This window comes from Leucopleurus acutus (assembly GCF_964270905.1).
Source record: "Leucopleurus acutus genome assembly, chromosome: 10".
In the NCBI taxonomy this organism is placed as follows: domain Eukaryota; kingdom Metazoa; phylum Chordata; class Mammalia; order Artiodactyla; family Delphinidae; genus Leucopleurus; species Leucopleurus acutus.
Genome location: NC_139153.1, coordinates 65,612,862 through 65,625,040, shown reverse-complemented (window position 1 = coordinate 65,625,040; position 12,179 = coordinate 65,612,862). Strand labels below are relative to the sequence as shown.

The 12,179-nt window shown below is 43.5% G+C and overlaps 1 protein-coding gene across 1 annotated transcript; it reads left to right on the top strand.

Moving 5' to 3' along the window:
- Nucleotides 1-5,183: 5,183 nt before the first annotated feature.
- On the top strand, nucleotides 5,184-10,977 carry LOC309968052 (small ribosomal subunit protein eS10). The gene is made up of 6 exons (XM_082849161.1): nucleotides 5,184-5,249; nucleotides 6,092-6,241; nucleotides 6,472-6,643; nucleotides 8,130-8,207; nucleotides 10,193-10,248; nucleotides 10,884-10,977. Exons 2-6 carry the CDS (start codon nucleotides 6,092-6,094, stop codon nucleotides 10,923-10,925), a joined length of 498 nt encoding a protein of 165 aa, XP_082705287.1. The 5' UTR covers nucleotides 5,184-5,249; the 3' UTR covers nucleotides 10,926-10,977.
- The last annotated feature ends 1,202 nt before the right edge of the window (nucleotides 10,978-12,179 follow it).

Here is a 12,179-nt window from a genome sequence, read left to right as displayed (position 1 = left end):
AGATGACATGGTACCATACATAAAGAATCCTAAAGATGCCACTAGAAAACTACTAGAGCTAATCAATGAATTTGGTAAGGTTGCAGGATACAAAATTAATGCACAGAAATATCTTGCATTCCTATACACTAACAATGAAAGATCAGAATGAGAAATTAAGGAAACAATCCCATTCACCACCGCAACAAAAAGAATAAAATACCTAGGAATAAACCTACCTAGGGAGACAAAAGACCTGTACTCAGAAAACTATAAGACACTGATGAAAGAAATCAAAGACGACACAAACAGATGGAGAGATATACCATGTTCTTGGATTGGAAGAATCAACACTATGAAAATGACTACACTACCCAAAGCAATCTACAGATTCAATGCAATCCTTATCAAATTACCAGTGGCATTTTTTACAGAACTAGAACAAAAAATCTTAAAATTTGTATAGAGACACAAAAGACCCCAAATAGCCAAAGCAGTCTTGTGGGAAAAAAATGGAGCTGGAGAAATCAGACTCCCTGACTTCAGACTATACTACAAAGCTACAGTAATCAGGACAATGTGGTACCAGCACAAAAACAGAAATATAGATCAATGGAACAGGATAGAAAGCCCAGAGATAAACCCACACACCTATGGTCAACTAATCTATGACAAAGGAGGCAAGGATACACAATGGAGAAAAGACAATCTCTTCAATAAGTGGTGCTGGGAAAACTGGACAGCTACATGTAAAAGAATGAAATTAGAACACTCCCTAACACCATACACAAAAATAAACTCAAAATGGATTAGAGACCTAAATGTAAGACCAGACACTATAAAACTCTTAGAGGAAAACGTAGGAAGAACACTCTTTGACATAAATCATAGCAAGATCTTTTTTGATCCACCTCCTAGAGAAATGGAAATAAAAACAAAAATAAACAAATGGGACCTAATGAAACTTAAAAGCTTTTGCACAGCAAAGGAAACCATAAGCAAGGCGAAAAGACAACCCTCTGAATGGGAGAAAATATTTGTAAACGAAACAACTGACAAAGGGTTAATCTTCAAAATATGCAAGCAGCTCATGCAGCTCAATATCAAAAACAACAAAAAACCCAATCCAAAAATGGGCAGAAGAACTGAATAGACATTTCTCCAGAGAAGATATACAGATTGCCAACAAACACATGAAAGGATGCTCAACATCACTAATCATTAGAGAAATGCAAATCAAAACTACAATGAGGTATCACTTCACAGTGGTCAGAATGGCCATCACCAAAAAGTTTACAGGGAATAAATGCTGGAGAGGGTGTGGAGATACGGGAACCCTCTTGCACTGTTGGTGGGAATGTAAATTGATACAGCCACTATGGAGAACAGTATGGAGGTTTCTTAAAAAACTAAAAACAGAACTACCATATGACCCAGCAATCCCACTACTGGACATATACCCTGAGAAAACCATAATTCAAAAAGAGACATGTACCCCAATGTTCATTGCAGCACTATTTACAATAGCCAGGACATGGAAGCAATATAAGTGTCCATCCATAGGTGAATGGATAAAGAAGATGTGGCATATATATACAATGGAATATTAGTCAGCCATAAAAAGAAACAAAATTGAGTTATTTGTAGTGAGGTGGGTGGACCTAGAGTTTGTCATACAGAGTGAAGTAAGTCAGAAAGAGGAAAACAAATACCATGTGCTAACACATATATATGGAATCTAAAAAAATAAATAAAAAGGTTCTGATGAACCTAGGGGCAGGACAGGAATAAAGATGCAGAAGTAGAGAACGGACTTGAGGACATGGGGAGGGGGAAGGGTAAGCTGAGATGAAGTGAGAGTAGCATTGACATATATACACTACCAAATGTAAAATAGATAGCTAGTGGGAAGCAGCTGCATAGTACAGGGAGATATAAAAAGAAAAAAAAAAATCATCCTGGGTTTTTTCACCAGTGTGTCTCACAGGCACAAATGCAACAAAATCTAAAACTGAATCCATCTCTCCTGAACAATTTAGTGATATTTCAGATAAAAGCATAGCTTATTGAGATAATGATGCTGAGAAACCATCTTACCCTTTGGAGGGAAAAGTTTTACACCAGAAGACATTCCAGGAGGATAAAAGATTTATTTTTTAATTAATTAATTAATCTTATTTTTGGCTGCGTTGGGTCTTCGTTGCTGTTCACAGGCTGTTCTCTAGTTGCGGCGAGCAGGGGCTACTCTTCGTTGCAGTGCGCGGGCTTCTCATTGCAGTGGCTTCTCTTGCTGCGGAGCCCGGGCTCTAGAGCACAGGCTCAGTAGTTGTGGCACATGGGCTTAGCTGCCCCTCGGCAGGTGGGATCTTCCCAGGCCAGGGCTTGAACCCGTGTCCCCTGCATTTGCAGGCAGATTCTTAACCACTGCACCACCAGGGAAGTCCCTAAAAGATTTAAACATAAACAATTTAGTCATGTAAAGACTTTGAATATTTTTGTAAGGGAACTGGGGAGTCCTTGGAGGATTTTAAGCAGAGGAGTGACATGGTCTGATGTTGTAGCAGGATCACTCTAGCCACAGTAAGGGAAGAGACCTGCGAGACTGTATTTCAGTAAACTGCATCCCAGAGCTGCTGCTGGGAAGTGAGCCATCACCCCTGTGTCTTCCTGCTGGCTGCTTTCAAGGTCTTCTCTTTGTCTCTGATGCCCTGCAAATTCATTATGATATGTTTAGGCATGGATCTGTTTTTATTTATCCAACTTGAGATTTGATGATCTCAGTGACTCTGAAGTGTGTTGTCTTCCAAGAATTCTTGAGGATACTGACAGTGTCTCTTTCCCATATTCTCTATCATTTTCTTATGTGACTTCACATAGACATGTATTAGACTTTCCCTCTCTATCCTTCACACCTCAAATCCTTTCTTTCAACTATCCCATCTCTTTTTTTCCAATTATATATATTTTTATTAAAAATTTTTTTTACTGAAATATAGTTGATTTACAATATTGTGTAAGTTTCAGATGTACAGCACAGTGATTCAGTTATATATTCTTTTTCAGATTCTTTTCCCTTATAGGTTATTATGTAATATTGAGTAGAGTTCCCTGTGCTATACAGTAGGTCCTTGTTGGCTATCTATTTTATACATAGTAGTGTGTATTTGTTAATTCCAGCCTCCTAATTTATTCCTGCCCACACCCACTTATTCCATCTCTTTTAATCTCTGGACTACATTGTGAATGTTCTGTTTTTTCACATCTATCTTCCCTTTCATGATTTTTCTCTTCAAGTGTGTCATATCTATTGTTTATTCTTTTTTTAAATTGTTTTAAATTTCAATCATTTTAGTTTTCATTACTAGGAATTTTATTGTATTCTTTTCCAAATCTGCTTTACCAGTCCTTAGATTATGTTTTTCCTTCTTCCTTGTTTCTTGTTGTCCAAGATTTTAAAAAAAATTTTCTGTAAACATGTTATGAATACTTATTTTTTAACTTGTGACAAAATACACATAAAATTTACCATCTTAACCATTTTAAGTGTACATTTCTGTAGCGTTAAGTAATTCACATTATTGTGCACCCAATCTCCAGAATTCTTTCCATCCTGCAAAACTGCCAAATACTTATTTTTAAACAGTGAAACCACAAAAATACTTGAAGAAACTATAGGTGAATATTTTTTAAATTAATTTATTAATTTATTTATTTTTGGTTGCATTGGGTCTTCATTGGCCCCCGTTGCTGCGCGCGGGCTTTCTCTAGTTGGGACAAGCTGGGGCTATTCTTTGTTGTGGTGCACGGGCTTTTCATTGCGGTGGCTTCTCTTGTTGCAGAGCACAGGCTCTAGAGCGCAGGCTCAGTAGTTGTGGCGCATGGGCTTAGTTGCCCCGCGGCATGTGGACTCTCCCGGACCAGGGCTCAACCCCACCAGGGCTCAACCCCGTGTCCCCTGCATTGGCAGGCGGATTGTTAACCACTGCACCACCTGGGAAGTCCCTAGGTGAATATTTATATGATATTCAGATGTGGAGTGACTTTTTAAGCATTGTACCAAAGTCTGAAACCATAAAGATTTGAATACAAAGAAATGTGAAAAAAAAGTGAAACTTCTTCGAAATACTATTTAAATTGAACAAATGAAAAAAAAACTGGGAGAAATTCTTGAAAAATACGTGACAAAGGGTTAATAGCTTTAATACATAGAGTAATTTCAAATCAATAAGAAAAAACTTAATAGGACAACAGGTAATGGAAGTGAATTTATAAAAGAAGGAACACAAACGCCTAAAAAGAAAAACTATTTAACCACAGAAGTAATCAAGAAAAGCAAATCAAAAGAGCAATGAGATTAATATTTCTTATCTATCAGACTGAGAAAAATGAATATCCAATGTCGGCAGGGTTAATAATGAGGAAGTGAGGCTTGTTGATAACAGCTGACCGGAATGTAATTGATAACGCCTTCCAGAAGTCAATGTGGCATGTGTCAAAAACCTAAAAATGTGTACTTTGTTACTCAACAATTACACTGCCAGGACTTTGTCCTAAGGAAAATATTTGAGAAGTGTGCAGGTGTGTGGCATCGTTAGTTATAATAGTGAAAAAATTCTAAACTATATATCCAGTCAGAGTGTTGATTAAACCATCCATCAGCGGACTACTACGTAGTCATTACAATTGAAGGTATTAATTAACAAGAAGAGATTCATGATGTATTAGTAAATGAAAAAAACAGGTTTCCAAACATCATACCATAACGTACATACAAAACATCCCATTTTTGTTAAAAAATACACTTCCTTTGAGTTTGTAAGAATATATACCAAAATGTTAATAGCGATCCTTCGGTTGATGGGATTCTATTTTTATTCTTTTATTATTATTGTTATTGCAGTTATTATTATTAGGTCTGGTTTCTCTTCCCCCCCCTCAAAGAGCATATATTATTTACATAATAATAAGTTAAGTTACCGACGGGAAACAAAAGAAACACGTAAAGGGCCTGCCCACGCAATAAAAGTGACCATTTATTGATAAAGCACGCAGTGTCAGAAGCCCCCAGTGGCGGTTTCCACGTGCGTTCGTCCTCAAGGAAGCCAGGGTTCGCGGTCGCCCGGAGACGCCAGTCCCTCAGGCACCGCCGAGGCCACCTCAGGCAGCGCGCGGGTCCTGACAGGGGGCGGGGCACGGCAGCCCGGAAGAGACGCCGCGCCGCACATACTCCTTCCTTTCCAGCTCCGGCCCCGGACCCAGCAGCCGTCGCGGTTAGTTCCTCGGGAGTTCGGGTTCCATCGGCCCCCATCCTGGCCTTCTCGCCGCCGTAGTCGTTGCTCCTCCCCGGGGTTGTGGCGGAGGCTGCTCGCTCCCGCTGCCCTCCCGTCCATTTTTGAGCAATGAGAGGAGCCAGGGGCGCACTTCGCTGGGTAGTGGGGCCCTGGCAGGCGAAGATTGGCGTCCCGATAGTGGAAGGCGGAGGGGAGAGGAAGATGAAACTCTTGCGTGGCGGGGAAGATCCGGGCGAGGCTAGGGAGACTGTGCTAGCTCCCTAGCTCTTGCACGTTGTTTTTCGGGGCAGAACCCCGCACCCTGAGTTGCCTCTTTGCCTGGTCATGGAAGTTTAGTTTGGGAGAAGAGTGGTAGGCTGTGAAGGTTTCAGCCCTTTGGTTTGGGGTCAGCGGCCTGTCATGAATCGAGGGCTTTCCTCTGGGTCATTCCCGCGCACCTGAAGGTACCGCCGCGCCCATTCCGCATTAGGTACTGTTGCTGATGGTCCCCAAATAGTCCGAGCGTACAGGGTCTGCTTCCCGTTTTATACCTTTGTTGTGAGTGTGAAAGTCTTGCAGCGAGTATGTACCTCCATCGTTTTATTTTAACGTCCTGGCAATTTCTCACCTGAATCGTGTTTTCGAGGGTGGGGGAGGGAACTAGTCACTGTTGGACTTAAGTTAGCGGAGTTTGAATTCTTGTTTTTCATGGTGTGTTTGAGATTTCAGTCCATTGGACAGCGATTTGTGTGTGTGTGTGGTCTTTGGGGGTGATGAACTGGGTTACTGGCCCGTGGCCACACTGCTCAAAAATGCTCTGGATAATCGCTTCCTTCTTGCAGATGTTGATGCCTAAGAAGAACCGGATTGCCATTTATGAACTCCTTTTTAAGGAGGGAGTGATGGTGGCCAAGAAGGACGTCCACATGCCTAAGCACCCCGAGCTGGCAGACAAGAATGTGCCCAATCTTCATGTCATGAAGGCCATGCAGGTAGCGGGGGTGGGGGGTGGCTGCTGGAGTGGGGTGCACATGGAGGGATTTTCCACTGGTGTTCAAGGCAAATTCCAAGGAGAAGTCAGGACAGCCAGAACTGCTTGCTGCCTTGAAGGGCTGTGAGGTAGATACACCGTGAAAATTTGTCTACTGTGAAGTTGAGCTTCCCGTTTGCACTGCTTTTCTAGCCTCTAGTTATGTCTTAACCGTAGTTTTCTGTCTTACAGTCTCTCAAATCACGAGGCTACGTGAAGGAACAGTTTGCCTGGAGACATTTCTACTGGTACCTAACCAACGAGGGTATCCAGTATCTCCGGGATTACCTTCACCTGCCCCCTGAAATCGTGCCTGCCACCCTGCGCCGCAGTCGTCCTGAGACTGGCAGGCCGCGGCCCAAAGGTATAGTGCCCACATAATGCCTCTGAAGGCATTCTCTGAAGTTGCTCTTTCTGGGGGGAGAGGTGAAACAGTGGTTTTTTTTGTGTGGGGCATGGAGGTGGTCTTAGTAATATAACATTGGAATCAGCTCTTGAGGCACTCTGACACGCAAGACCTAGGTCAAGTCCTAGAACCTTTAATGGAACTGGACTCAGGTCTTTAGGCAATCCCTAGAAATGGCATTAAACACAGGATATTAGTCTGTGGCAAGATAAATGTGATAGAGTATTACTGAAATTTTCTCCTGAAATTTTTCCAGTAGAGCGAGGTGCTTATCCACCCCGAGAAGTCCAAAGCAAAGCTGTTTACCATGTGAAATAAATGAAGAGTTGTCTAGAGTTTCTTGGCAATGGGAGCAGAAATAATCACGACAGATAGGGGAGAATGGATGTAGAGAGTGCGTGTGTGTATATTAGCAGTGTGCAAGGGGTCTGTGTGGGGAATTACCTTCTGACTCGAGGTCATTGTTGGCTTACAGTTGGCATTTTTCAGGGCTATGGTTCCTTTTCCTTAGGTTTTGAAAAAATTTGTCACTGGAACTTTGTAGAAAGAGCAGTTCGTGAGTTTGATGAGGTGAGATGCAGAGATTCCTAAAAACAGATGGTAATCAGACTGTCAGGTTCCCTGGAATGGCACTTCGTGGAGCTCAGGAATCTGCATTTTTTATGAAAGCTCCCTAGGTGGTTAGGCAGGATTACATATCTTTAGAGCAAAGGTTCTTCACTGCATCTTGGAATCTTTGGGGGCATGGGAGTGTTGCCAATGCCATTGTTTGTTCCCACACAGATTCCAGTTTGCCATAGGTGGGGCCTGGCGTTTATTTACTTTGGCCACGTACTACAGATTCAATCTAAAAAAGTCCATTTTCAAATCATGAACTCTATAGGTAATTTTCCAGCATAACAAGGTAGAGAGAATACTAGATTAACCTTTCAGTGTTCATGAGAATGTTATCCCACAGCCTAGTGAGACGCGAGGAGGAGCTAGAGGATTCTCAGTGGCCTCTGTATTTATATATTTATATTGGAGGTGGGGCTTGCAGCTTATGGTGCCTCCTTTCCTGTTTGCACAGGAAGTTTTCCATTTCAGAGATGGGTCAGGTTCAAAATTTCGGCTATTCAAATGTTTGTAGAAATGGCTGGATTTCTTAATTTGCCAAGGAATTGGAAAATGTGTGTTTATGCTGAGAAATACAGAAGAAAGCAAACTTTTTGCAGGTGTACGACATTTTAATTAAGATGTGCGTTTTCCTAGGTCTTAGAGGAGCCAAAACGTCAGCGATGGCAGGTTTCTACCTGACTGTTGTGGGTGTAGGAGTTCCTGTCCCCATTAACCCATCATAACTAAGTGTTGCCCAGTGAGAATGAAGAGCAGTTCGTTCTTTTGGCCTGAAGGGAACAGAGTTCCCACGTTGCCCTGTGTTCATACTGTGGTTTAATTTGTGTAGGTCTGGAAGGAGAGCGACCTGCAAGACTCACAAGAGGGGAAGCCGACAGAGACACCTACAGACGAAGCGCTGTGCCCTGTGAGTAGCATCATCTGTATCTGGGTATTGAGGTAGAATCTTGGGATTCTACTCTGGCTGGGGCTCGGCCCTTGTAGATGCCAAGGTAACCAGTAAAGATCCTTCGTTTCATCTCAGATCATCTCCAGCTGGAGTCCTTTGTACTTCTTGTCTTATGCAGGGATGGGGATTAGAAGGAAAGCCCTTTGAGCTGGGGACACTGAAGACTTTAGTTGAAGACCTTTAGAGCAAAACTGAAGACTTTTAGGAAAGCAACATGCTTTCTTTGTTTTGTAGTTGTGCTTGAGGGCAGGGCCCACTCACATCACCTTTGTTGCTTTTTTATTGCAAAAATAGTGCAAAATCTTATTTTTAAATAGCACATGTTTGCACTGATGGGAACAACAGACGTCTGTTCATTCAACAGATATATACTGAGTGCCTGTGGTATGCCAGACACAATTCTAGGAACTGGGGGGCTAGTAGTGTACATGAGAGACAAAAGGCCCTTCTCTTGTTGAACTTGCATTTTAGTAGTAGGGGGTGGATAAACAAAAATAAGTATATATCATGTCCATCGTGGGTGCTATGGGGGCGGGGGGTGTGCAGCTTCCAATTGGATTTTTAGGGAAGGTTCTGTCGAAGTGAGATTGAAGCAAACATTTGCAGGAGGTGAGGCTACCTGGGGGAAGAGCATTACAGGCAAAGGTCCTATGGGGAAGGCACCTGACTTGTCTAAACAGAAGATAGTGGGAGAGTCAGATAAGGATGTAGGTCTCATAGTTCTGTGGGCCATGGTATGACTTGGGATTTTACTCTGGAATAAGGTGGGGAGCCATTCAATTTGTTTTAAAGAGACTCTGTCCTTGCTGCAGAAGCAGTTAATTGTGATATAAAAGAAAGGTGTAAAGGGAATTTTTACTAACTTCTACTGCTCTTGCCTCCTACTTGTGGTGCCTGATTCTTAAGGTGTGAGAAGTGAGCGATTAACCTAAATAGCTTATAGGATAGTAGTAAGAAAGATTTCCTCCAGCAAACAGGCTCTCAGTTCAGAGAAAGTTCGTCATCGCTTTTATTAGAAGTCAAACCACACAAGGAGTCAGCCAGAGGATGTGACAGTTGGTCCCCAAGTTGAGGGTGGGGGAGTGAGCATTTCAGGGAGAGATCGGCATGGACAAAGGTACGGAGTTGGGGAGGATACTGTGGCTCTGGTCAAAGGGCCAGGAGGTGAGCAGACAGGAGCCTGTGGTGGGTGTGGTCAGAAATGGGCCAAAGGTGGGCTCCGATTTGAATAAGATTTACTGAAACCGCACTGACTATTAGCCCTGCCCCTCAAATGTGACTTGTAAAATTTCCTAGTGGTCACATTTAAAGCAAATAGAAATGGTTTATGTGGATATTAATTTTTTTTAATCCCAGGGTATTTTGAAATGTTATTTTAATATGTAACCTGTATAAACATTAATGAGATATTTTGCATTCTCTTAAGTCTTGAAATCTGATGGGTAGTTTGCACACATCTCAATTTGGGCTAGTGGCTGACATATAGGACGGAGCAGCACTAGATCTTTCATCTTGTTTGCCACTTTCCCTTGGTCATAATAAAGTTGCTTTTTGCTTCTGTGGGCCCTTCACCTCTTAGTTCCCCCTTCATTGAGCTCCCTCTGAGCTAGGTGCTGGTCTGAAGCATGGAAGTAACTCAGTGATGGGAAGTGCCGTATAGGAAGTGCACATAATCCAGACTTCATGGTCAAGGCAGCCTTCCTGGAGGAGGCAGTAGTTTGGGCTGTGAGTTTTGTAAGGTGACTTAAGGAAGGCTGCCTCAGGAGAGGGATGGGGCAGAGGTGGCTCAGAAGATGTCTCCCCACTGCAGGTTGTAATTTACTTGTACTTCATGGTACCTTTGCTGACATGGCTTTTCTTGCAAGATTGGGTTGGGTGACTTGTCCTTGTTCTGTAGTGGATCAGATCATATGATGAATCTAAATCGGTGTTTCTCATTCCAGCTGGTGCCGACAAGAAAGCCGAGGCCGGGGCTGGGTCAGCAACCGAATTCCAGTTTGTAAGTATCCCCTTTTTGCTCTTCATAAGCAGTCACTATTCTGGTCTCAGCCCTTTGGATCTGCATATTCAGAGATGCAGTATAGTGTGGTGGGTCCCACCCCTCTTCCCAAGCACATATTCCAGATAGGTTTTTATATTAAGGCACAGTATGCAAACATCTGTAAATATATAAATTACTGAAACACATCTCACAGATCAATACTACATGAGGCATAGTGGTATTTTCTAGTTCATTAATGGCCATCATAGGCTCCCTGGATTAGTTTCGTGAACCAAAACAGGGTTGAAACCTGAACACTGGGGATTGAGCAGGCTCTAGACTCCAGATGGTGTGATCTTCGGCAGGTGCCCCTCTGTGCCTGTTACCTCATCTATAAAGTAGTAGCTATCTCAAGATAGTTGTGAGACTAGTTAATCCAAGTAAAGGATTAACCCCGGGGATGGTGTATCACTGTTGGGACAGCAGCTGTCCTGGGCAGCAGGAAATGGGCCTAGGAGGTGAATGTGGCCCCAGAGCCTGTAAGAGGCAGGGCTGGGTTCTCTGAGCCCTTACATATGGGGACCTCTCCAGTGATGATGAGGCCTGCTGCCCGGCATACCACTTATGCTGATGTCATGTGCTTTCTCTTGCAGAGAGGCGGATTTGGTCGTGGACGTGGTCAGCCACCTCAGTAAAGTTTGGAAGAGATTGTTTTGTGTTGAATAAAGTGTAGCCAGAAAAAATTAATCTTGTGTGCCCTGTTTTGTGCGTTATGTAGCCTGAACAGGGCTGGTTTAAGGATCAGAGTGTTAAGTGGGGTAAGAGCGGATTGGTTTTGGGTGTTGTCTTTATCCAGGGTGACATCACTTGTTGCTGTTAGAGCTGCAGTACTTGGCTTTGACCTGGGCCCTCTTTGCTCCAGCATAAGCCTCCCTGTGGGGTCCTGTCCAGTGTGGTTAACCGTTCTGGGAGGTGGTTGGAAAGCTGGGCGTCTTTACCACACCAGCCATGCTGGCTCAGTTGCTATTCTGGACCTGGAATTATTAATCTTCAAAGCTCAGGGTTTTCAAGAATCAGGGAGAAAACATTGCACAAAAACACCCTAAAGGGACTGCCCAGCCTCCCGCCAGGAATACTAGACAACTGGAGGTCTTGCTATACCAGGGCTCCTTGAAAATAGGAAATCCACTGGGGTTTTTTTTCCTGGGGTTTGTCAGTGATGAGCCGGCATACAACATGAGTACATGGGCAAGAACAGTGTTAGTTTTTCTCTTGGTGGGGCCAAGTGTCATGTAAGTATCCAGAGGGGTTTGATGGGACCATTTCTGTGGGCCTGCACTGGAAACACCACCTGCCTGGTGCAGTGCCAGTAAGTGAGCCTTGAAGGTGCAGCCCAGTAAGAGTCCAGGGGCACAAGCCTGCAGGCAAGTTTGCTGGCTGAGATACCAACTTTGACTTGCAGGTCAAACCTGGGCTGCTGATGGTTGCAGTAAATCTGCACTTCCTGCTCAGAGGTCAAAGCTTTTGAGGCAGCAACTCTGGGTCAACCAGCAGGCCCACCAAGGTAAGGAAAGCCAGCAAGATGGATAACTAATAGAAGTGGCTCTTCTTAAGGGGTATGGGGACTTGGGAATAATTTGTGGGGTACCATGGGCCAAGCATTGTATGGAGAAGGCGGATAATTAACCAGGTGAAACTGATAACTGATAAAAAATCCTAAACTGCACAGGTGGTTTTGCACTGGTAACCACCTATTTCAGTCCTGACCGGCAGTTGTAATTTAGACCACAAGGTGGCAGCGGACAGCAGCCCTGAATGTGCACTTACACTTAGTCCTGGGAGGTGAGCTTTGTATTCTGAACTGCCAATGAGTAGAAGCTTGCTTTGGCAGAAGGAGGTGGTGTTGGGGGAAGCTGTTTCAGAGCAGCCTTGGCTGCCTTGCCAAAGAT

What these genes read in the sequence shown, in the direction of transcription:
- LOC309968052 (XM_082849161.1), top strand. Translation starts at nt 6,092, where the DNA reads ATGTTGATGCCTAAGAAGAACCGGATTGCCATTTATGAACTCCTTTTT. An exon ending in ATGTCATGAAGGCCATGCAG is followed by an intron (nt 6,242 to 6,471) that starts GTAGCGGGGGTG and finishes TCTGTCTTACAG; the next exon opens with TCTCTCAAATCACGAGGCTA. An exon ending in CAGCAACCGAATTCCAGTTT is followed by an intron (nt 10,249 to 10,883) that starts GTAAGTATCCCC and finishes TTTCTCTTGCAG; the next exon opens with AGAGGCGGATTTGGTCGTGG.